The sequence below is a fragment of the Schistocerca gregaria genome, chromosome 10 (genome assembly GCF_023897955.1).
Source record: "Schistocerca gregaria isolate iqSchGreg1 chromosome 10, iqSchGreg1.2, whole genome shotgun sequence".
In the NCBI taxonomy this organism is placed as follows: domain Eukaryota; kingdom Metazoa; phylum Arthropoda; class Insecta; order Orthoptera; family Acrididae; genus Schistocerca; species Schistocerca gregaria.
The window spans coordinates 133,288,231-133,313,195 of record NC_064929.1 but is presented as its reverse complement, the minus strand read 5'-3'; the positions used below and the strand labels follow the sequence as shown (position 1 = coordinate 133,313,195).

At 43.0% G+C, this 24,965-nt stretch overlaps 1 protein-coding gene across 6 annotated transcripts in view; it reads left to right on the top strand.

The window, feature by feature from the left end:
* LOC126293440 (CUGBP Elav-like family member 4) overlaps positions 1-24,965 on the top strand; it is a 669,441-nt gene that overhangs the window by 486,520 nt on the left and 157,956 nt on the right. For all 6 annotated transcript variants that reach the window (XM_049986670.1, XM_049986672.1, XM_049986673.1 and 3 more), the window contains exons 6-7: positions 4,300-4,443; positions 8,667-8,808. In XM_049986670.1, the coding sequence (XP_049842627.1) occupies positions 4,300-4,443; positions 8,667-8,808 (286 nt within the window). The remainder of the gene's footprint in view (positions 1-4,299; positions 4,444-8,666; positions 8,809-24,965) is intronic.

Genomic DNA, 24,965 nt, shown 5'->3' with positions numbered 1-24,965 from the left:
TGATAACCTTACATGTTAAGTCCCATAGTGTTCAGAGCCATTTGAGCCACAGCGTCAACAAGGAAGCGGTCAATCTATAGAGACGACAGAACTATCGAGCAATCGTCACAGAGGCACTCAAAGCCCTGGATTTATCATTATCATCGATCCGACGACGTGCAACAGGTGCTTCAGCGACCATAAGGAGCATTAATAGGCGACTAACAGAAAGGAGCCTGAGCTCACGGCGCATCCTGTGCCGAATACCATTGAGCTCTGTACTCCATCAAGCCCGTTTGCAGTGATGTTGGGCACATTCGAGCTGCAATCCCATTGACTGGACTATAATTGTCTTCAGTAACGAGTCACGCTTCGAACTGAACCCCGACGACGAGCGAAAACGTGTCTGGAGATGCCCCAGGCAGCAGCGGGCTACTAACCTGAGGGTCGCCCGCCATACGAAAAGACAAGCAGAAGAGGTGGTCTTGGCTGCCATTTCATTTCACGGCAGGACTTCTTTGGTTGTCATCCGCAGCATCCAAGGTTGCCTGACTTCTCCCCAATTGAGAACGTTTGGAGCATTATGGGCAGGGCCTCAAACCAGCTCGGGATTTCGACTACCTAACGCGCCAATTAGAGCATTTGCCTCAATATCCCACGAGAGGACATCAAGTAACGCTGTCAATCAATGCCAACCCAAATAACTGCTTGCAGGGCCAGAGGCTGACCAACGCCTTATTGACTTGCTCCATTTGTGAAGTTCTTTCTCACAGATAAACCATCCAATTTTTCTGAAATTCTATTCGCTTATTTGTCTGTACATGTACATCCCTCTCACTTGGAAAATTCCTTCGTGGTGCATCGTTTCTTTTTTCCCCTTACAGTCTTCATCACGCTAATACGTTGTGACTCTGCCTCTAGGCTCGATAATGGCCTCATCAGGCGAGGAATGCCACATCCAACTGAAGCCACTGATGATTAGATCTCGCTGGGATGATGATTTCTACGTTTCATCCCACTGTTACAAGCAGTACCAGATATGTTGTATCAGATTAAGACTGGGTCACTGGGTGGGCCAATCGATGCGTGATGGGGTGCTTGAGTGTTTTCCAGGTCTGGAAAATACATGTACAACTCTCCAAACACATCTGTTATAGTCTTGGAAAGTAGGAGTACCAACAGTACATTCATCACGAAGAGAACAATAAAGAGCAGCACTTGCTCACTAAGAATGTTGAAATAAATAACTTGGTCTATGTTCACGGCATCTTGAATATGTGATCCCAATTCACTGTCCACAAAAATTCCAAAAATATCAAAGAACCATGTCTGGACCGAACTACACCCTCCAAAGACAGTGGGTTGGGCCACTGATGCGCCCTACGCTTTGCATCAACTAAAAGAAGCAAAATAAAGAGTGGTGGGGCCAAACTGCATCTGTTGTCCAGTTTCTGTACTGTTAGACGCATGTATAGCTTTATTTGCGTCCTGAAAACGGCCTTTCGCGAGGTACCAGTCTCCAAACGTCATTGCACGGAGTATTCTTCACGATGTTCGCTCCAAAACGGGTTGAGTTGGCTGTGTATTTGTTGAAAGCGCCAATTCCTGTCGTGTTAGTAATCGATTGTCACTAACAAGGCATGACATTCATCTCCGGTTCCCGTCGGTTTAGCATGTCTCAGGGGCCAGTGTTCCTACGCCGTGATACACGGCTTCGAGTTAACTGTAGGCACTTTGGACAGTCCGTGCTGATACACCTACAGAACGGGTAACACCTTTTGTCTCATCATACATTTCTTCAATCTCTTCATCATCTTCAGAGCATATAAACTTGTACCACTGTGGCAGGTGTGGACTTCGTGGCTATCTGTTTATAGTAGCCTACCCGCGTTCCTATGTTTTTAGTCATTATTGAACCTACTCTTGCATTACCCATATTTGATGTTGTATTTATAATCCTGTATTCACCTCACCATAAGTCCTGTTCCTCCTGACATCGAATTTCACTAATTCTCAATATATCTAACTTAAACCAATCCATTTCCCTTTTAAAATTTTCTAACCTACCTACATTATTACGACATTTGACATTCAAAGCTCTGATTCGTAGGACGCCAGTTTTTCTCCTGATAATGCCATCCTTCTTAGTAGTCCCCGCCCTGACACCCTGAGATGGGAATGGGAGACTATTTTACCTCCGTAATATTTTACCCAAGAGGACGCCATCATCTTTCAACCATACAGAAAAGCGGCATGCCCTCGAAAAAAATTACGGCTTTCAGCCGTTCGCAAATCCAGCACAGCACTGCCGTTTTGGTTAGCATCACAAGGCCACATCAGTCAATCACCCGGACTGTTGCCTCTGCATCTACTGAAAAGGTTGCTACCCCTCTTCAGGTACCACACGTTTGTCTGGCCTCGCAACAGATATCCTTCCGTTGTGGATGCACCTTCAGTACAGCTATCTGTACTGTTGAGGCATGCAAGCCACCCTTTCTCGGCAAGGCCAATGGTTGATGGGGAAATCAATGTAGTTTAATAATACACTACTGACCATTAAAATTGCTACACCACGAAGAATTACGTGCTACAGACGCGAAATTTAACAGACAGGAAGAATATTCTGTGATATGCAAATGATTAGCTTTTCAGAGCATTCACACAAGGTCGGCGCCGGTGGTGACACCTACAACGTGCTGACATGAGGAAAGTTTCTAACCGATTTCTCATACACAAACAGCAGTTGACCGGCGTTGCCTGGTGAAACGTTGTTGTGATGCCTCGTGTAAGAAGGAGAAATGCGTACCATCACTTTTCCGACTTTGATAAAGGTCGGTTTGTAGCCTATCGCGATTGCAGTTTACCGTATCGCGACGTTGTTGCTCGCGTTGGTCGAGATGCAATGACAGTTAACAGAATATGGAATCGGTGGGTTCAGGAGGGTAATACGGAACGCCGTGCTGGATCCCAACGGCCTCGTATCACTAGCAGTCGAGATGACAGGCATCTTATCCGCATGACTGTAGCGGATCGTGCAGCCACGTCTCGATCCCTGAGTCAACAGATGAGGACGTTTGCAAGGCAACAACCATCTGCACGAACAGTTCGACAACGTTTGCAGCAGCACGGATTATCGGCTCGGAGACGTTGGCTGCGGTTACCCTCCACGCTGCATCACAGACAGGAGCGCCTGCGATGGTGTACTCAACGAAGAACCTGGGTGCAAGGTTGGCAAAACGTCATTTTTTCGGATGAATCAGGGTTCTGTTTACAGGATCATGACGGTTGCATCCGTGTTTGGCGACATCATGGTGAACTCACATTGGAAGCGCGTATTTGTCGTCGGCATACTGGCGTAACACCCGGCGTGAAGGTATGGAGTGCCATTGGTTACACGTCTCGGTCACCTCTTGTTCGCCTTGACGGCGCTTTGAACAGTGGACGTTACGTTTCAGATGTGTTACGACCCGTGGCTCTACCCTCCATTCTGTCCCTGCGAAACCCTACATTTCAGCAGGACAATGCACGAACGCATGTTGCAGGTCCTGTACGGGCCTTTCTGGATACAGAAATTATTCGACAGCACATTCTCCAGATCTCTCACCAACAGAAAGCGTCTGGTCAATGGTGCCCGAGCAACTAGCTCGTCATAATACGCCAGTCACTACTCTTGATGAACTGTAGTATCGTGTTGAAGCTGCATGGGCAGCTGTACCTACACACGCCATCCAAGCTCTGTCTGACTCAATGCCCAGGCGTATCAAGGCCGTTATTACGGCCAGAGGTGGTTGTTCTGGGTACTGATTTCTCAGGATCTATGTACCCAAACTGCGTGAAAATGTAATCACATGTCAGTTCTAGTATAATATATTTTACCAATGAATACCCGTTTATTATCTGCATTTCTTCTTGGTGTAGCAATTTTAATGGCCAATAGTTTAATACTTAATATTACTATAAAAATAATAATTGATTATTAAAATTTACCATTGCTGGCAAGCTTATCATTTTAATAATCTTTGCACGAATAGCTTCTGACGAATTATCTTTACATAATTTTTTGTATACAAAGCGTGCGTATGGTGTTGGGGGAGGTGGGGATTGAGGGGGAGGCAGGAGAGAGCACGACTTTGATTTATAACGGAGTTGTGGATTGTTAAGCTTACATCTATCAGATGCTGTATCTAAGGACTAATTGTTTTTATGCTGCAAACAGCTGTCGTGCCTTGTGCCGTCCGATCTAAGAAGGAGTTGGGTAAGTGGCGGTGTAGCGGGCTAGTCAGAGCGTAACCAGCCGTCGCTCGCGCCTATGTGTTGCAGGGAGCGTCCTCGAGCCTGGTGGTAAAGTTCGCAGACACCGAGAAGGAGCGCCAGCTGCGACGCATGCAGCAGATGGCCGGAAACATGTCTTTGCTCAACCCCTTCGTCTTCAACCAGTTCGGAGCTTACGGCGCCTACGCGCAGGTACTGTGAGCCGCTCTGTCGTTTTACGGTTTTCTTCATTGTTCGAGTTCGCTTGAAAATGCATAAGACATATGGAAGAATATTAGTATGATATCACGAAAATACACAAATATCACTCCCCCTCCACACACACACACACACACACACACACACACACACACACACACACACACACACACAACACTCAGCACCAAGTCAGATACACAGAATTTTTATCTTTGTGTGTGGAGAACATTGTCCCGAGAAAGGCTTTTAGGAGGTTTCACTTGGCTGCCAGATGAATGTCGAGAGCCCCCTTCTACTTATTCCCAACTGGCAGTTTACGTGCAGCCGCGCCCACGTCAGCATATGACACATATACTGCACACATTCCCTCCTCCACCCTCTCTCTGTCCACCTCCTTCTCCTCTCCCCTCTGTTCATCTTCTCCTCTCCCTCTCTCTTACCATCCTTCCTTCCCCTCTCTCCGTCCATGTCTTCCTTCCCTCTCTCTCTGTCCACCTCGTTCCCGTCTCTCCCACCAAGAGCTGTCAAGTAATAGTTAATTGAGGAATGCAGAGAAGTGGGTGGAAGAGGGATAAATAGTGTAGAGCAAGAATAAAGCTTTGTAACCTTACTTCGTTGTCCCATAACCATATTAATCTGATGCTAAATGCACTTCAATGGTTCAAGTGGCTCTGAGCACTATGGGACTTAACATCTGTGGTCATCAGTCCCCTAGAACTTAGAACTACTTAAACCTAACTGACCTAAGGACATCACACACATCCATGCCCGAGGCAAGATTCGAACCTGCGACCGTAGCGGTCACGCGGTTCCAGAATGAAGCGCCTAGAACCGCATGGCCACACCGGCCGGCAAATGCACTTCATCCCAGTAAACAAGTGTATTGAATATATTACAAAATCACAATAGAGTAAACAGTGCAACTGACAGATTTTTACTTATTTGTCCGTTATACGTTTCAAAGGTTCATAATAGACAGTTGACCTGCAGTTTCTGTTATTGTTCTTGGTTCACCTGAAATTTTATACTCTCTGTGTAAGTAAGATAATTTAGCTCTAAGCTTTAACTCATTAATCACTTTTTTTTAAGAGTCAACTAGAGCAGTGTTTATATTCTTTAGATTACAGGATGTTACTTTTGACTAAGGAACTCATATTATTACTCCTTCGCAGGCTAATAGTAGACACGAATTGCACTGAGACGGCATTATAGAAGAGATAAAAAAAGTACCAAATTATTAATTAATTGGTACAGTACATGAGTCTTTTATAGGATTTATTTATACACTGAAGCGCCACAGAAACTGGTATAGACATGGGTATACAAAAACAGAGACGTAAACAGGTGGAATACGACGCTGAGGTCGGCAACTCCTATATAAGACAAAGAGTGTCTGGCGCAGTTCCGTTACTGCTGCTACAGTGGCTAGTTATCAAAATTTAAGTGAGTTTGAGCGCGCTGTTATAGTCAGCGAACGAGCGATCGAACACACCACCTCCAAGGTAGCGATGAAGTGGGGATTTTCCCGTACGGCCATTTCGCGAGTGTACCGTGATAACGGGAATCCGGTAAAATATCAAATCTCCGACATCGCTGCGGCCGGGAAAAGATTCTGCAAGAACGGGACCAACGGCGATTGCAGAGAATTGTTTAGCGTAACAGAAACAGACTGCTGCATATTTCAATGCTGGGCCATCAACAAGTGTCAACTTGCGAACCATTCAACGAAACATCACCGATATGAGCTTTCGGGGCCGAAGACCCACTCGTGTACCCTTCCTTGATGACTGCACTACACAAAACTTTACGACTCGCCTGGGCCATCAACACCTATGACGGAATTTGAAGACAGGAAACATGTTGCCTGGTCCGACTAGTCTCGTTTCGAATTGTATCGAGCGGATGGACGTCTACGGGTATGGAACAACCTCATGAACCCACATACCCTGCATGTCAGCAGGGGACTGTTGAACATGGTGGACACTGTGTAACGGTGTAGGGCGTGTGCAGGTGGAGTGATATTGGACCCCTGATGCGTCTAGATACGACTCTGATACGTGACACGTACGTTAGCATCCTGTCTGATCACCTGCATCCATTCAGGGCCATTGTACATTCCGAGAGACCTGCGCAATTCCAGCAGGACAATGAGAGAGCCCACACGTCCAGAATTGCTACAGAGTGGCTCCAGGAACACTCTTCTGAATTTAAACACTTCCGCTGGCTACCAAACCCGCCAGACATGAACATTATTGAGCATATCTGGGATGCCTTGTAACGAGCTCATCAGAAGAGAACCCACCCCCTCGTACTCTTACGGACTCTTACTGACAGCTCTGCACGGTTTACTATGTCAGTTCCCCCCCCCCCCCCCCCCCCCCCAGCACTACTTCAGACACTAGCCGACTCCATGCCACGTTGTTTTGCGGCACTTCTGCGTGATTGCGGGGTCCCTACACGATATTAGGCAGTTGGGCCAGTTTCTTTGGCTCTTCAGTGTATACAGAGTGTACATAATATACAAGTTTTTACGAGATAAAATAAATTGTTAAATTACTACTACTTTACAATATGATAAATAAAAGGTTGCATTAATATGGCTGTAACAGAACCATACATACAATTCTTAGCTACGCAAACATTATTTGAAGAAATCAGTCAAAATTATCAAACCGCACCACATCAAGAAAACGGTGAAATGAACTGATACCACAAAGTGACAGTAAGTGAAGAGGGTGATTCCCATGAAAACGGAATCTCATGCAGCTAAAAGTATTACAGCTTGAGTACAGTAAGGAGGATGAAATGAACGTGCATTGCAGAGATGAAGTGGCTTGCGCATGAGAGACTAGCGTAGAGAACAAAATCAGTCTTTGGACTGAAGATCACAAATCACCCAACCAGTGGCCAGCAGTGTTGCTCTAAGAGATTGCAGTAAGATTTTGGGTGCAATTTCACTGACAGCAGTAACATAAGATTTGTAACTTCCTGGCAGATCAAAACTGGGTGCCGGACCAAGACTCGAACTCGGGATCGTTGCCTTTCGAGGGCAAGTGCTCTACTAACTGCGCTACCCAAGCACGAGTCACGATCCGTCCCCACAATTACAATTCCGCCAGTACCTCGTCTCCTACCTTCCAAACTTCACAGAAGCTCTCCTGTGAATATTACAGAACTAGCACTCCGGGAATAAAGGATATTGCTGAGACATGGCTTAGCCACAGCCTGGGGAATGTTTCCAGAATGAAATTTTCACTCTGCACTGGAATGTCCGCTGATATGAAACTTACTGGCAGATTAAAACTGTGTGCCGTACCGAGACTCGAACTCGGAACCTTTGCCTTTCCCTTTATCGAGTTCGAGTGTGGGTCCAGCACACAGTTTTAATCTGCCAGTAAGTTTCATATAAGCGCACACTCCTCTGCAGAGTGAAAATTTCAGTGATAAGATTTTTACATTCTGAGGAGCCAAAACAAAAATGTCAGTGAGTAGTGCAGATTCGTGTCTCAGTTGTTAAGGGCCAGAAAAGGGATCTAATGGTCTGAGTTGTTATTCCTCCTTGGTCGTAGAATTTTTACCCTTCACTTATACTGCTTTCACTTGTGGTAATGTTTGGTAATGTGGAAAATGGCTGAGCTACACTGTGGTCTGGAGTCCATCTCAAGATATAGGTCTCCCATGAACTGGCTGGATAAGTGAGTCAAAGATAGGAAGATGGCAATGGTGTCCTACAATAAATTACTGGTGGAAGGGGACAAATTCTTCTGCAGAATCTCTGTATATTCTCTCACATAACTCATCCTGTTCAGATCACTTTCCTATTCCACAACCATTTATGTCAATATCTGCCTTTTCGATATTCAAGTGACGGTTGAAAGGAAGACTTTACTCTCGAATTCATTGAATGCTGCTTGTAACCCTCTCGTTAGGCTCATTTTAGGTTTGTTTAGCTTTTATTCATCAGCTATGTGTGCAGTTCGCTTAATTCTGTAACGCTGTAATTCCAACACAACCACCGAACAATTACGGGTCTTTCTTATGCCTCACAACCTTACTCGCAACATACAGGTCTGAGGGGTAGTAAAGCACAGTGGGGTTCAAGCTGACCTATGAGTTAGTGCTGGCTTAATGTAATTGAACAACGCTTGAAGACTGCAGGCACCGTTTCGGCTGCTCTGTGGCGACTCGTCCTCAGGATGCGATTGTGTGCGTTGCAGGTGATGCAGCAGCAGGCGGCGCTGATGGCGGCGGCGACGGCGCAGGGTTCCTACATCAGCCCCATGGCGGCGCTGGCGGCGCAGATCCCCCACCACTCCAGCCTCAACGGCATCGCCAATCCCGTCGTCCCGCCAACGTCGGGTAAGTCACATAACACAGCTCTACTAATTTCTTCTTAATTCTTCTTCTTTTTCTTAATTGTTACTTCGGCATGGGTGACCATATGCATTCTGTACGTCCCTCCCCAATCATTTCTGTTCCTGGCTTTTGTGGCCCATTCTCCATTTCTCAGGCACATCTTATTCTTCCAACTTGTCCTTGGATTTCCTGGGCTCCTTTGCCACAGCGTATCCTCAGAATGCCACGCGCAACAGTCTTTTCTCTTCCATCTTAATTACATGTCCTGCCCACATGAATCTTCTTTTCTTCATCCTTCAGACGCTATCGGCTGCCAGCCCCTTTTTTTTTAGTATTCTCTTTGGGCCTAATATTTTCAATAATCATTTTCTAAATGTTGTGGAGAAAATAGGATCTAGATCTTCACTAGAAGAGGCAAGGATACTAATAGAAAAGGCCATACCTCTGCAGTTTGAAACAACTGTATTTCCACCAACCTCTCCCTCTGAAATCAGTAAAATAATAAACTCACTGAAAACCAAAAGCTCTTACGGAATTAATGGCATTTCCAGCAAGATACTTAAAGCTTGTTCCCCACAGATAAGTAGGATTCGCAGCCACGTATGTAATAGCTCTTTGGAACAGGGTGTTTTCCCCGATAGACTGAAATATGCCATTGTAAAACCATTGCATAAAAAGGGGGATACGCCAGATGTAAAGTTCTATATACTGACTTGGCAGAAAATCCTAAGAAATTTTGGTCCTATGTCAAAGCGGTAGGTGGATCAAAACAAAATGTCCAGACACTCTGTGACCAAAATGGTACTGAAACAGAGGATGACAGACTAAAGGCCGAATTACTAAATGTCTTCTTCCAAAGCTGTTTCACAGAGGAAGACTGCACTGTAGTTCCTTCTCTAGATTGCCGCACAGTTGACAAAATGGTAGATATCGAAATAGACGACAGAGGGATAGAGAAACAATTAAAATCGCTCAAAAGAGGAAAGGCCGCTGGTCCTGATGGAATACCAGTTCGATTTTACACAGAGTACGCGAAGGAACTTGCCCCCCTTCTTGCAGCGGTGTACCGTAGGTCTCTAGAAGAGCGAAGCGTTCCAAAGGATTGGAAAAGGGCACAGGTCATCCCCGTTTTCAAGAAGGGACGTCAAACAGATGTGCAGAACTATAGACCTATATCTCTAACGTCGATCAGTTGTAGAATTTTGGAACACGTATTATGTTCGAGTATAATGTCTTTTCTGGAGACTAGAAATCTACTCTGTAGGAATCAGCATGGGTTTCGAAAAAGACGGTCGTGTGAAACCCAGCTCTCGCTATTCGTCCACGAGACTCAGAGGGCCTTAGACACGGGTTCACAGGTAGATGCCGTGTTTCTTGACTTCCGCAAGGCGTTTGACACAGTTCCCCACAGTCGTTTAATGAACAAAGTAAGAGCATACGAACTATCAGATCAATTGTGTGATTGGATTGAGGAGTTCCTAGATAACAGAACGCAGCATGTCATTCTCAATGGAGAGAAGTCTTCCGAAGTAAGAGTGATTTCAGGTGTGCCGCAGGGGAGTGTCATAGGACCGTTGCTATTCACAATATACATAAATGACCTGGTGGATGACATCGGAAGTTCACTGAGGCTTTTTGCAGATGATGCTGTGGTGTATCGAGAGGTTGCAACAATGGAAAATTGTACTGAAATGCAGGAGGATCTGCAGGGAATTGACGCATGGTGCACGGAATGGCAATTGAATCTCAATGTAGACAAGTGTAATGTGATGCGAATACATAGAAAGATAGGTCCCTTATCATTTAGCTACAAAATAGCAGGTCAGCAACTGGAAGTAGTTAATTCCATAAATTATCTGGGAGTACTCATTAGGAGTGATTTAAAATGGAATGATCATATAAAGTTGATCGTCGGTAAAGCAGATGCCAGACTGAGATTCATTGGAAGAATCATAAGGAAATGCAATCCGACAACAAAGGAAGTAGGTTACAGTACGCTTGTTCGCCCAATGCTTGAATACTGCTCAGCAGTGTGGGATCCGCACCAGGTAGGGTTGATAGAAGAGATAGAGAAGATCCAACGGAGAGCAGCGCGCTTCGTTACAGGATCATTTAGTAATTGCGAAAGCGTTACGGAGATGATAGATAAACTCCAGTGGAACACTCTGCAGGAGAGACGCTCAGTAGCTCGGTACGGGCTTTTGTTAAAGTTTCGAGAACATACCTTCACCGAAGAGTCAAGCAGTATATTGCTCCCTCCTACGTATATCTCGCGAAGAGACCATGAGGATAAAATCAGAGAGATTAGAGCCCACACGGAAGCATACCGACAATCCTTCTTTCCACGTACAATACGAGACTGGAATAGAAGGGAGAACCGATAGAGGTACTCAGGGTACCCTCCGCCACACACCGTCACGTGGCTTGCGGAGTATGGATGTAGATGTAGATGTAGATGTCAACAACTACCGCCCAATCTCTCTTCTGACAGCTCTATCAAAAATTTTAGAGAAAGTAATGTATTCAAGAGTAGCCTCTCATATTTGTAAAAATAAAGTACAAATGTCAGTTTGGTTTTCAGAAAGGCTTTTGAACAGAAAATGCTATATACACTTTTACTGATCAAATATTAAATGCTCTGAATAACCGGACATCACCCATTGGTATTTTTTGTGATCTCTCAAAGGCCTTTGATTGTGTAAATCACGGAATTCCTTCAGCTAAGCTACATCATTATGGTTTAAGGGGGGCAGTGCACAAATGGTTTAATTCATACTTAACTGGAAGAATGCAGAAAGTTGAAATAAGTGGTTCATGTAGTGTTAAAACAACAGCTGATTCCTCAAACTGGGGGCTATCAAGTACGGGGTCCCACAGGGCTCGGTCTTAGGTCCTTTACTGTTCTTGATATACATTAATGACTTACCATTCCACATTGATGAAGATGGAAAGTTAGTCCTTTTTGCTGAAGATACAAGTATAGTAATAACATCCAAAAACCAAGAACTAAGTGATGTAATTGTAAATGATGTTATTCACAAAATTATTAAGTGGTTCTCAGCAAACGGACTCTCTTTAAATTTTGATAAAACACAGTATATACAGTTCTGTGCAGTAAATGGCACAACTCCAGTAATAAATATAGACTTTGAACAGAAGTCTGTACCTAAGGTAGAATTTTCAAAATTTTTAGGTGTGTCCATGATGAGAGGTTAAACTGGAAGCAACACATTGATGGTCTGCTGAAACGTCTGAGTCCAGCTATGCATGCTATTAGGATTATTGCAAATTTTGGTGATAAGAATTTCAGTAAATTAGCTTACTATGCCTACTTTCATTCACTGCTTTCGTATGGCATCATATTCTGGGGTAATTCATCGTTGAGTAGAAAAGTAGTCATTGCTCGAAAACGTGTAATCAGAATAATTGCTAGAGCCCACTCACAGTCAACCTGCAGACATCTATTTAAGGATCTAGGGATCCTCACAGTAACCTCACAGTATATGTATTCACTTATGAAATTTGTTGTTAATAATCCAACCCAGTTCAAAAGTAATAGTAGTGTGCATAGTTATAACACCAGGAGAAAGGATGATCGTCACTAAGCAGGTTTAAATCTGACTTTGGCATATAAAGGGGTAAATTATGCTGCCACAAAAGTCTTTGGTCACCTACCAAACAGCATCAAAAGCCTGACAGATAGCCAACTAACATTTAAAAATAAATTAAAGGAATTCCTAGGTGACAACTCCTTCTACTCGTTGGCTGATTTTTTAGATATAAATTGAGGGAAAAAACTTAAACATTAGTGTCACGCAATATTTTGTGTAATATAATATCTTGTACAGACATCTTTTATTAACCTGACACGTTCCACATCATAACGAAGTGTCGTATTCATGATCTATGGAACAAGTATTAATCTAATCTAATCTAATCTTACTATGTTCTCCCAAAGACTAGCAGTTTTCGTTCATCTGTTTTCCTTAATGTAAAGGTTTCAGAGACATACAATCTGCTATAACCTGATTTTAACACTTCTTGGAACTCCTCTACTGCACAGCATGTCCTGTAAGCAAAAATACGTTGTATTTGTCGCTGCGATCCTTGCCTTAATCACAATCTCCATTCTAAAAATGCTTCCAACTACTTAATTATGTCTGAATGAGATTGATTTTTTATCTACCAAAGATTTTTTTCCAAACAGCAATATTGTCCCCTTCAAAATAGTTATATTTGGGGAGGTTCAGTCTCACAAGAGCACACACACGTTCGACGTTTTCGTCGATTTTTTAGGTTGGAGGTCTCCCTGTTCGAAGTTCATTTCCGCTGTGTTCTGGGGCTTCCCAAAATGATCTGAGCCAGCGAAACTTGATGTCTTGATAGGTAATGTTCCCATAGGCCTGTTACAGCTTTAAAAACGTCACACTCGCGGGTTACCCAAGTTTAACACAAAACTGGAAGACACAAAAGTTTTACTCTAAATTCTGTCGTTCCAACAAAAACACAACTGCACTGAAGACGCCTTCAAAGATCAGTTGGTGGTTGTACGGAGCTGAAACTCGGCCACAGCATCTGGAGTGGATGAACATATTGGTCTATACAAACAGAATAATACAGCGTTGCCAGATCGCAAGTAGTGTTGTGAGGCTCATTACTTTTCTCACGCGCCTCGCATTCTTTTAAGAGTTACTTCATCACCTGTCAATGGGGTACCATCATTGGGTACTCAGTTTTCACCTCATTAATTTGTAAACCTGCTCTCCTTGTAATATTTGTGTAAGAACTTGTAATGAGGTGCAAGTCCTCTTTCCTACCACTATTAGAACAACGTCGTCCACATGTGCTAGCCAATTTATTGTATTATTATACATGTTTATTCTAACTTAGTTTAATTTTTCGTGTTCTCTGGCTACCTTTTCTAAACTAAATTAAAATGTATTGGAGATAATGCGTCTCCTTGTCTAAGATTAGTTTTGAATTAAAAATGCTCTGACATTCCTTTGGTGATCTTTACTCTGCAATAGGTTTTCTCTAACATCTTGTATTATACTATTAAGTTTTATGGAAACTGAACTATTTCAGGACACTACGTGAATGTCGACGTTATATTCTCAACCTTTCTTGGATACCTGTCTCAGCGATAAAAGCTGGTCTACATTTGATCTGTTCCTTCTCAAACAATATTGATGGTTCCCTGTAATTCCTTCTACAATGAGATCATTCACTTTGGTAAATGTGAAGACATAATTTTGTAGTTTACAGTAAGGAGAGAAATCCCTATGTAATTATCACATATCAGGGGAGCATAGGGCAGATTACGGCCATTTTCCAGTCAGTAGGCACTCTCTCACATTCCAAAGCGTCCTTTAACTGTTTCGTAATTATTTTAACCACTACCGGTCCTGCATTCTTTACTGGCTCTCCTGCAATTTGATCCTCGCCGAAGGTCTTATTGTCTTTTAGGTTTTTGATTATTCGTCTTATTTTTTTCTGCATTGGGGTTTCTACATGCAAGAAACTAAATGAGGTTCAAATGACTGTGAGCACTATGGGACTTAACATCTGAGGTCATTAGTCCCCTAGAACTTAGAACTACTTAAACGTAGCTAACCTACGGACATCACACACATCCATGCCCGAGGCAGGATTCGAACCTGCGACCGCAGCGGTCGCGCGGTTCCAGACTGAAGCGCCTAGAACCACTCGGTCACAACGGCCGGCTAAACTCAATCAGGTCATCACAGTTTAGTAATTCAGCGAGCTACTCTGCCCATCACCATTCTACTTGATTGTCATTCGGGTTAATCTTCTCTTGTGTGTCTCTTGTGTTCGTCTGGTGGCGTCCATGTCCCTTTATGTTTTTATCTTGAAACCATGTTCGCTTGATGCAGATACCATTGTCAATTGCGAAATCGACCAATGGGCGTCATTGTCACTGCTATCTTGATGCAGACTTGGATTACTGATCGCCGGTTTATACATCTCTTCTTGACCCAGTTTGGTGTTAAAAACACGAAATACTATTTTAATACTATGCTTTGGCAACGACTAACACACATTGTCCAATTAAGTGTAAAATTCCTTGTTTGTGAATTCCTCCTTATCCTCGCAGGGGGAGCCTGTATTAATCAAGGATACATCCCTACAACTCTTTCAATGCTTTTATTACGGATTCATGTACCTAGAAAACAGGCGCTCGCCAGTCGCCATACAGGACATTTCCATAGCATATCTTGATTAATTCTGTATCCTTCAGTCTAAACTCCTGGAGATCTATACAACTTTCAGCTTGTATTTTTCTACCTCCTTGGTCATATTCTGCACACATCCTGGTCCGTGTGGGCATTCTGCGTTCCGGGTTCCAGAAGACGAGACGAATATAAGGAATTCTAGCATTACAATGAAGCGTTCTGTTCATCAGGTCTAATACAAAGGCATAAATCTTGATGTCTCTTCTTCTTCCCCGCAAATCTACGTTGCGTTTTCTCCCGTTCACTGGCTGAGAATACCTCCTGTGGAGCATTCAGTAGTAGCCACCAGTCCTGGTACTACCGCTCCATTTGTTTAACGTTTTAATGTTTTGATGGAAATTTTTTTCGTGGGCCTCAAACAAAGCACCCACAGCTTCTAGAAAACAGCTGATACGGAAGTCCAGAAAGTGCAACTTCAAGCTCTTTCAAGCATCCAGTACCTTGAAATAATCCAGTATATTTCTAACTAATTCTCGTAATAAAGATCTTTGGTAGTTGCAAGAAACTTGTTGTCAATTTGTTTAAAGGATTTCCCAGATGTGTAAATTTCGTTCATTGTGACTTTAGATTATCGTCTTTTTTTAGTCTGTGAACGTCAGGACTCAAGAAACCCCCCTTATTTCGTCATAGCTTCTGATAGCCATGGTAACTCACTTGCCACATATTTGAAAGTATCCACCTCTTTTCGTAGGGCTGTAATAAATTATTTCATAATGCCACATTTTGTGTGAAGTGAAGACGGGAGTTCTTAATCTCCTTTGCAAGTAAATAGTACGTTTTTCCGTCCAGCTGTTGGCGTTCTAATTGGCCAGATATTCTGAGACCAGTGCTCATCTTTTGCACGACTGTCACATTTGCACAGCGAGCAGGGGCCCTTCCTCGCAATTTGAACACACTTGATGTGGGACCAATGACTTGTGCTAATCCCTAACCTGTACCCTATAGTATGGAAAATACACTTAGTCTGTTGGAGACATAAAATTCACAAAAGCGGACACCAGTCGACTTATTACATGTTGCTAAACTTTGCGTGAAAAACGTTATGTAAAACGAACATAAAGGCCTCAACATTACAATGTCACGGAATTCTGTAGGTAGCTGTATTATACACAATAAAATAAAACATCGTTTTGCAGAAGCCTCCGAAAAGCAATAACGCCGTTATAACTCTTAAATAATTACATTTTGCATACTTCTCAGAAATTATGCATTTGTTTCAAAACTGCTGTTGAACGAACATCCTAATTACTATACCTGAAATCAGCATCCAAAAATACACCAGAAAAACCTATTACCTCTAAAACAATTTCACTGTCAATCGGTGTAATTACACAAGAAACCCCAGAATAGTGCTCTGAACGACCCATCATATCATTAAATTTGATTATCTTGCAATGTACGACGGGCGTTCGGAAAGTAATGCAACACTCTTTTTTCTAACCCAGCTTCGGTTGAAAAAAATGTGGAACTTTCTGTGGGACATTATCGAATAATCCGCTTCGGCCCATATAGTACCGATAGCTGGTGGCGCGACACTCTTCAAAACGGCGTATTAATTACAGTTTGTTGCTTGCCACTATTTCCTTTCTGGCCCGTTTTAGTCTCTGGTACAAAACGATCAATCTCGCTAAAATCCAGACCATCATGTTCGGACAAAGAAAGGCCAGTTGTTCTCCGGCCTTCACCTCTGCTGCCGATGGTGTTATTGCTTCTCTATGTTCACCCTTCGGTTCTTCACAACCGAGAGACGGCGGAAATTTTGTTTGTGGAAACCTGTGCTTTCGCTTTTCAGGAAACCCTCCACCTCGAGTATGACCTCGTCGTCATTCTGGAAATATCTGCGCCGCAAGGGTATCTTCATCAAAGGAAAGAGGTAGAAGTGAGTATGCGCCACGCGAGGGGAATGTGAAGCACCTTTATGAGTTTCAAGCGCTGAAATGGAAAACCGGTGCTATGCAAAACAGGAAAAGTCGAAAGGTAAAAGGAGTACATAAAGGGGCTACACAAGGGAAATGAACGTGGAGGCAATGTTATAGTAAGGGAAGAGGAAGCAGTTGAAGATGAGATAGGAGATAAGATACTGTGAGAAGATTTTGACAGAGTACTGAAAGGCCTATTTCTAAACAAGGCACTTGGAATAGATGACATTCATATTACTGAGCTTCTCAAACAATTAAGTTCAGCTACTTTCGCTCCTCATATAATTGCTAATCTTGGAAACAAACATAGCAACTTCCACTGGATAATGTCTTAGGGAATAATTTTCTACGGTAACTCATCAGTTAGAAATAAAGTATTCATTGCACAAAAGCGAGCAGTAAGGATAATATGTGGTGTTCATCCACGAGCGTCAACTCGGTATCTCTTCAATGAGTTAGGCATTTTAAGTGCACCATCACAATACGCATATTTACTGATCAAACTAATCATAAATAATCCGTCGCAATTTGAAAAGAACAGAGATGTTGACACCTACAACATTAGAGGGAAAAGTTGCCGTTATTATCCGTTGTTAAAGCTATCAGTGGCCCATAAAGTGGTTCAGCAAGCAGCGGAACAAAAAATTTTATCATTTGCCCAATAACATAAAATGTCTGACAAGTAGTGACGTAAGTTTTAAATCTAATTTAAAATTATGATGAATTTCTACTTAAAAATCGTAAGCCAATAAAAAAAAGGATAGCTGCATGAGTGCAACTAAAAATAATGTGTTCATTAATGTTAACTGTAATCTTGTATACATACCCTGTAAAATGACTCGTTCCACATTATTTCGACAAAAGACTCGTGCAAATGATCTATGGAACGTGTAACTAATTAACTAACATCCCTCAGTATTGCTGTTACCTTTGGGAGAGCCAGTCATGACTAAACTATTCCATCCGTTGTGCAAGATATATCAGACAGAGGAATTACTCTCAGACTTCACGAAGACTGTACCAGTTCCAATTCCAAAGAAAGTAGGTGCTGAGAGGTGTGAATGTTACCAAACTATCAGTTGAAGAAGTCATAGTTGTAAAACATTGACATGAATAATTTACAAAAAAAAAAAAAAACCGAAAATATTTGTAGAAGGTAAACTCAGGGAAGATCAATATGGGTTCCGGAGAGGAGTAGGCAAACTCAGGGCAATACAGGCCCTATGACAGGGTTCAGGAGAAATGTTTGAACAGATATGACAATACTGGCCCTGTGACTTCCTTTAGAAGATAGGTCAACGGTGAAATTACGTTTAGAGCATTTCCTGATTTGGAAAAATCTTTTGACTGTGTTAACTGAAAAATACTCTTTAAATTTATGAAGGTAGCAGAAATAAAATACAGGGAGCAGATGGTTATTTGCAACTCACACCGAAACCAGACGGCAGTTATAAGAGACGAACGGTGAGAAAGGGAAGCAGTGGTTGAGAAGGAAGTGAAACAGAGTTATAGCCTATTTCCGATGTTATTCAGTCTGTACATTGAGCAAGCTTGAAGGAACGGCAGAGGGTATTTGGAAAAGGGGATCTGGAAGAGCAGTGGAACGAAACAGACGGTCTCTTGAAACGAGGATATAAGGTGAATATTAACGAAACCAAAACAACGCTAATGAAATGTAGTCGAATTAAATCAGGTGACGCTAAGGTAAATAGATTAGGAAATCAGAAGCTAAAAGTAGTGGATAAGTTTTTCTGTTTGGGCAATAGAATAGCTTGCGATAGCGAAAGTAGAAAGTATATAAAATGTAAAATGGCGACTACAAGAAAAGCTTTTCTGTAGAAAAGAAATTTGCTAACATCGAACATAAATTTAAGTGTTTAAGTCTTTCCTGAAGGTACACTCTAGGCAAAAAAAAAAAAAAATGCACCACAAAGAACTTGTTCGAATGTGACGGAAATCGGTAGTTGTGATGTACATGCACAGACAAACAAATGATTACAATTCGAGAAAAATTTGATGATTTATTCAGGAGAATGAGCTTTATAAATTGAGCAAGTCAATAACGTGTTAGTCTAGCTCTGACCCTTATGCAAGCAGTTATACGGCTTGCCATTCATAGAGTTGTTGGATGTCCTTCTCAGGGGTATCGTGTCAGATTCTGCCCAACTGGAGTATTACATTGTCAAAATCCCGCGCTGGTTGCAGGGCCTTGCCCATACTGCTCCAAACGTTCTCGATCTCGAAGAGATCCGGCGACCTTGCTGGTCAAGATAGGGTTTGAGAAACACGGAGACGAGCAGTATAAATTTTCGGCGTGTGCAGGAGGCATTACCTTGCTGAAATGTAAGCCCAGAACAGTTTGCCATAAAGGGCAACAAAATGGGGCGTAGAATGTTGTCGACGTATAGTTATGCTGTAAGGGTGTAGCGGATGATAGCCACAGGGGTCCTGCTACGAAATGAAATGGCACCCCAGACCATCACTGCTGGTTGTCCGACCGTATGGCGGGCGACAGTCAGTTTCGTATCCCACCGCTATCTGGGGCGTCTTCAGACACGTCTTTTCTGGTCATTGGAGCCTCAGTTCGAAGTATGACTCATCACTGAACACCATGCTGCTCCAGTTAAAGAGATTCCAGGCAGAAGACGTGTCTGGAGGCGCTCCGGACAGCAGTAATATACCAATGTGACTGCCCTTCATGGCGATCCATCCTGGGCTTACACGTCTGCAAGATAACGCCAGCGCACACGGCGAGGGTTTCTGCTGCTTGTCTTCATGCTTGCCAAACACTAACTTGTCCACCGACGTCGCCATATACGTACGCAGTTAAGATCGTTTGGAGCATTATGTGCATCCAGCCATCTCAGGATTTTGTGATCCAATGGGACAATTGGACAGAATCTGGCACAACAATTCCAGCCATCTCAGGATTTTGTGATCTAATGGAACAATTGGACAGAATCTGATACAACAATTCTATCAATCGATGCCAAACCGAATAACTGCTAGCATAAGAGACAGCAGCGAACCAACGCGTTATTCACTTGCTCAGTTCTGGATCTGTTTCTTTTGAATAAATCATCCTATTTTTCTGGAATCGTAATCTTTTTTTTGTCTGTACATATACTTCACATCTACCTATTCCGTTCCATTCGGATAATTCCTTCATGGTGCGCCGCTTTTTTTCCCTTAGAGTGTACGATGGCGTATTGTTGCTGCGGCGCACTTCCATCAACTCAACATGGAGCGTGCCGGCGTTGCCCCCGCCTAATGCTTGAAACAAATTACCTCAAGATGCTCTACGTTTTAAACAGGCTGCTCCATTTCATTTCGGCTGCTCTAGTTGCAAACTACGGTAATGTGGTAGGAAGGTTTCAGTCTGTACAGGAATGCTGATCCAGCTATGTAATTTGTAACCAAGCAACATATTAATTATGTAAATTAATTGTTTGTGTTAATTTAAACTTCATGACCGCCGCTTCTAACAGTAGACTTTCAGCGAGGATCAATTACCCATGCACACTCGTACAGTTTTGTAATCCTAATCGTTACTGTTATCATGTAGACAAGAATGCCGATTACTCGTCTGTTACAAGTGAATTTTGTATTGTTTTCAACCAAATACATTTCATATAATTGTTTACGTCCATTTCTGGGAACTAAAAAGAAGTGATTACTTGTCAAACTTTAAATATGCAAAGTTTGCAAAACTTAAGGAGAAAAGTAACTTTCGAATAGTGTGTCACTGCCAAGTAACACAGCTCGATCAGTCTTGCACCACACATAGAAAGAACTGTTACACTGTAGTGCAGAAGGTAAAGGAAGGAAATACACAATGGGACTAACAGAAATGACACTTTTATTCAAAGACAGTAATTATACTGAAGCCACCGCGATTTATGAGGTCTCCTGGACATTAAACTAGGCGAGACACGGTTCTTAACAGACTGTAATGAACGCTCCCACGTTGGCCACAAGCTTTGTACGGAGTTCTTGTGACACGGCGTTCCACCCCTCCATCACAGCGCTTAACAACTGCTGGATGGTCACTGGTGCATGTCGACTTGCTGCAGTACGTCTCCCCAAAGCATCTATCAACTGCTCTATCATATTTGAGTGGGGGGAAAACGCGACAGTCCATTCACCGAATATCCTCTCGTTCCAAAAGCCCCTCTACGTGAGCTTTCTGATGCAGTCGCACACTGCCATCTAGTCTGGGCACGATGCACTCCTGAGAAAATGCACACTGGCGAGGGGGGGGGGTGGGGATGGGGGGGGGGGGTGGAAGGAGTATGGTGTCAGAATAACGATAACAGAAAGGTGTCATGTGTTCGGAGATTTGGAGGTCATTACGCCCATGCAACGTTATGTCTCGCCACATTACAACATCTGGACCACCAAAACGATCATGTTTGAGACTGTTCCTGGGAGCTTTACGTGTTCAAACCTCTCATCATATCAGAGTATGTTCAGCAGTGTGGAACGTGATCATTTTGGCGTTCCAGTGCTATGGTCTGAGGGGGCATAACGTTGCATGGGCTTAATAACCTTCAAATCTTTGAACACGGTACTCCCACAGGTCAAAGTTATTGTGACACTGTAGTGGTTTCCCGTTCACGTGTTTTCAGAGTTACGTTCGGCCCTGACTTGATTTGAATGGATGACGACGAGCGACCCCATCGAACGCGCAGGTTGTGGCAAATGGACTGGCCTGCCCATTCCGCCGACTTAAGCCTCATCGAGCACATGTTGGATGAGTATTCCAGCACCTCCAAATGCACCGATCCAGCAGTTGTTACCCATGCTGGTGGAGGAATGGAACGTCCTACCACAACAACTCCTTAACAATCTTGTGGCCAGCACGGGAGCACGTTGCAGAGCAAAGATAGGTAGCGTTCCATAGAAGAAGAAACAACAGACTCCATACAGGAGGCTATAAAGGAAAATTAAAATATGCCAGGCGAACAATGATTCAAAAGCTACGGTAAAATAAAATTTTAAAAAATGTAAAAGAGAAATATATGATTAAAAACAAAGGAACCAACCACTCTGACTAGAGTGCCGCCAGTCCCCAGAATCTCTCCCCGCAGCACTGACACTCCCAAAAGTGCCCATGATCCCTAAACCCTTCTACCAACAGGTCAAGAGCATAGATGGCATGCAATTAAGTGAAGCCTTTATCAAAGAAATTTTAGTCCCATAGTGCTTCGACAACAGCCCATAGACATTCATTGAGATATATAAAAGTAACTGGTCACTCTACATACTTAGTTGTAAGTAACATGAACACTAAATCTATAGTAAAAATTCAGTTGCCAAAAAGGAGTAACTTCTTACCTATAAGAAAATGAACTGTGCTCTCATACTCATATACTCGATGAATAAAGTCCGGGTATTTGTGCGCCGTCAGTTAGGCTGCCTCAAGAGAAACTCACGGTTTCTAACTGTAATAGTTATCTTGTTGAATTAAGCTTTTAACATGAATTTATATGTCTTAATGAGAAGACTATTAAAGAATTTTCAATTTTTAAATTCGGCCAATAGTTATGAGAAATATTGAAAATAAAATTTTGTTGCCCCTGAAGCTTATGGATAGGCAACATGTAACTCTAAGTGTGTTCCGGTACATTTGCTTAGCAATACAGATTGTAGATGGGGCCAGGAGCCACAGGTTTTTTTTTTTTTTCTCCTTATTTTACATCTGCCGTTCTTCCCAGGCAAATTCGCCAGTTGGCTCTGAATGGTCCAGTGGTAGTCCCAGTTGGATCTCGTTGCTTTTTCCACCTGAAGGGAATGCTGAAGCAGCAACTGACGCAAAATAATTGCAAGTACTAAGAACACTAAGGAGAAGTTTGGAAAGAGATTAAAACTCATGAAGATCATACAAAAGAATTTAAGGTTTGACGACGATATTACAGTTTCGACAGAGATGGAAACGGACTCGGAAGATAATCTCAAAGCAGTGGATAGTGTCTTGAAAACACGTATTAAGGTGAACATCAATGGAAGTAAAGCAGAGGTAATGGAAAGTACACAAATTTAAAACAAGCGTTGCTAAGGGATCTAGATGAATTGAAATTATATATCGTGTGGTTAGGTTCTCCCCTCGGGTAGACCGGCCGCCTGGTGCAAGCTCTTGTGGTTGACGCCACTTCGGTGGCTTGCGTGTCGATGAGGATGATATGATGATGAAGACAGTACAACAACCAGTCCCCGAGCGGTGAAATCTCCGATCCAGCCGGGAATCGAACCCGCGCCTCTTGCATCGCATGCCGCGCTGACCGCAGAGCTATCAAGGCGGACAGGGAATTAGGTGAGGGGGATGAGACGGTGAAAGTAGTAGAAGGGTTGTGTTATTTGCGTAGACAAAATAACTGGCGATGTCAGAATTGGGGAGGATATAAAACGCATCCTTGCAACAGTAAGAAAAGTTTTTTTCTGAAGACGCGAAACTTGTTAACATCTAATTTACATTTTAATGTTTGGAATCTTTTCAGGAAGTGTTTGGAGTGTAGCATTGTATGAGAATGAAACACATACTGTAAAATGTAGCAACATATACAAGATGAGAATAGAAGTTGTGGAACACTGCGCTACAGAAGATTTCTGGAGATTAGAATCGAGGTCGAGCTACTAACGAAGAAATATTGAATAGAATCGACGAGAAAAGACATGAGATGTGGACATAAAATAAGGGGGCTGCTGCTATCATAGAGTAAGTACGCATGCGCCAAAGATGAACGGTGTGAACCCTCCTCAGTCGAAAGCGGCATCTCTAATGTTTGTAGACAAATCAGTGTGGCCATGGCATCTGTTAGCATAAAAGATGTCATTTTGTTTGTAAGCGCCAATCCATGAGCTGGTAGGGGCCAACTTCACCGAGAGCGGAAAAAGCTCGAATCAAGATTCAAAGCGATGGTGATGGTATTTTTTTATATTCGTGGAAATCTGTATCTTCACTGGTTTCCTGAAGGTCAAGCTAATAATCGACGTTACTACCTTGAAGTTCTCGCTGAACTTCGTGAGAAAATGAGGGAAAAGCAACCCGAATTATGGAAGAACAAGTCATGGGTTCGGCATCAAAACAACGCGAAGTACAGCTTCCCACGTCACACCACCAACCTTATTCGCCTGAAGGAGCACCATGTGACTTTTGTCTATTCCCATGGTAAAATCTGCACTAAAAGGAACAAGATTTCATCTCGTTGACTCACTGAAAGCAAAAGCGGCACGCGTCATCGAGGAGCTCACAAACGAAAACTTCCATCACTGTTTCCACCAATCGAAAGTAGGCGTGGAACGCTGTAGGGGTAGAGAAGGGGAGTGTATTGAGGATGGCAATAACTAAATATGTATGTTTTTGAAATAAAATGTTTCACAGTAATAGTCCTGTTATTTTATACCTACAGCACGTTACGGCACGCAATATGAGCAGAAGAAGGGATAGCCTGACAGGGCAGATCCTGGGATAATGGCGAATGGTTGATTTGGTAATGAAGGGAAGTGTGTGTATTCAAAATTGCTGAGGGTGGTAAAGGCTTGACTACAGAAAAAAGGCCGCAGTACCTATGCACGGAGAAACCTGCACAGGACGGACCAACATGCAAAGCTGAATCGAAACATTTTTCACGCTGAATCAACAAATATACGTGATACAAAATTCATTCGTTCCGTATACACGGGGTGGACAAAGCTATAGAAATACCAATTGCACAACTTATTACCATGCTTAATACGCTGTAGGAAAACCGTTGACATTCAAAGCAGGTTCCAGTCGTCTCAGAATGGATAAATACAGGTCCTGTTTGGGATGGATCTGATCAGCCATAATAGTCACAGAATGCTTAGCAGCGACGCGACTTTGCAGAGTCCATAGGGTCCATGGATGCCACGATATTGCTCCCCAGATAATCAACGAACCCCCGCCATATTTCAGTCATGGCACGTAAACGCGGCCAGAAGTTTGAAACAGTTTGCAACAAGATCG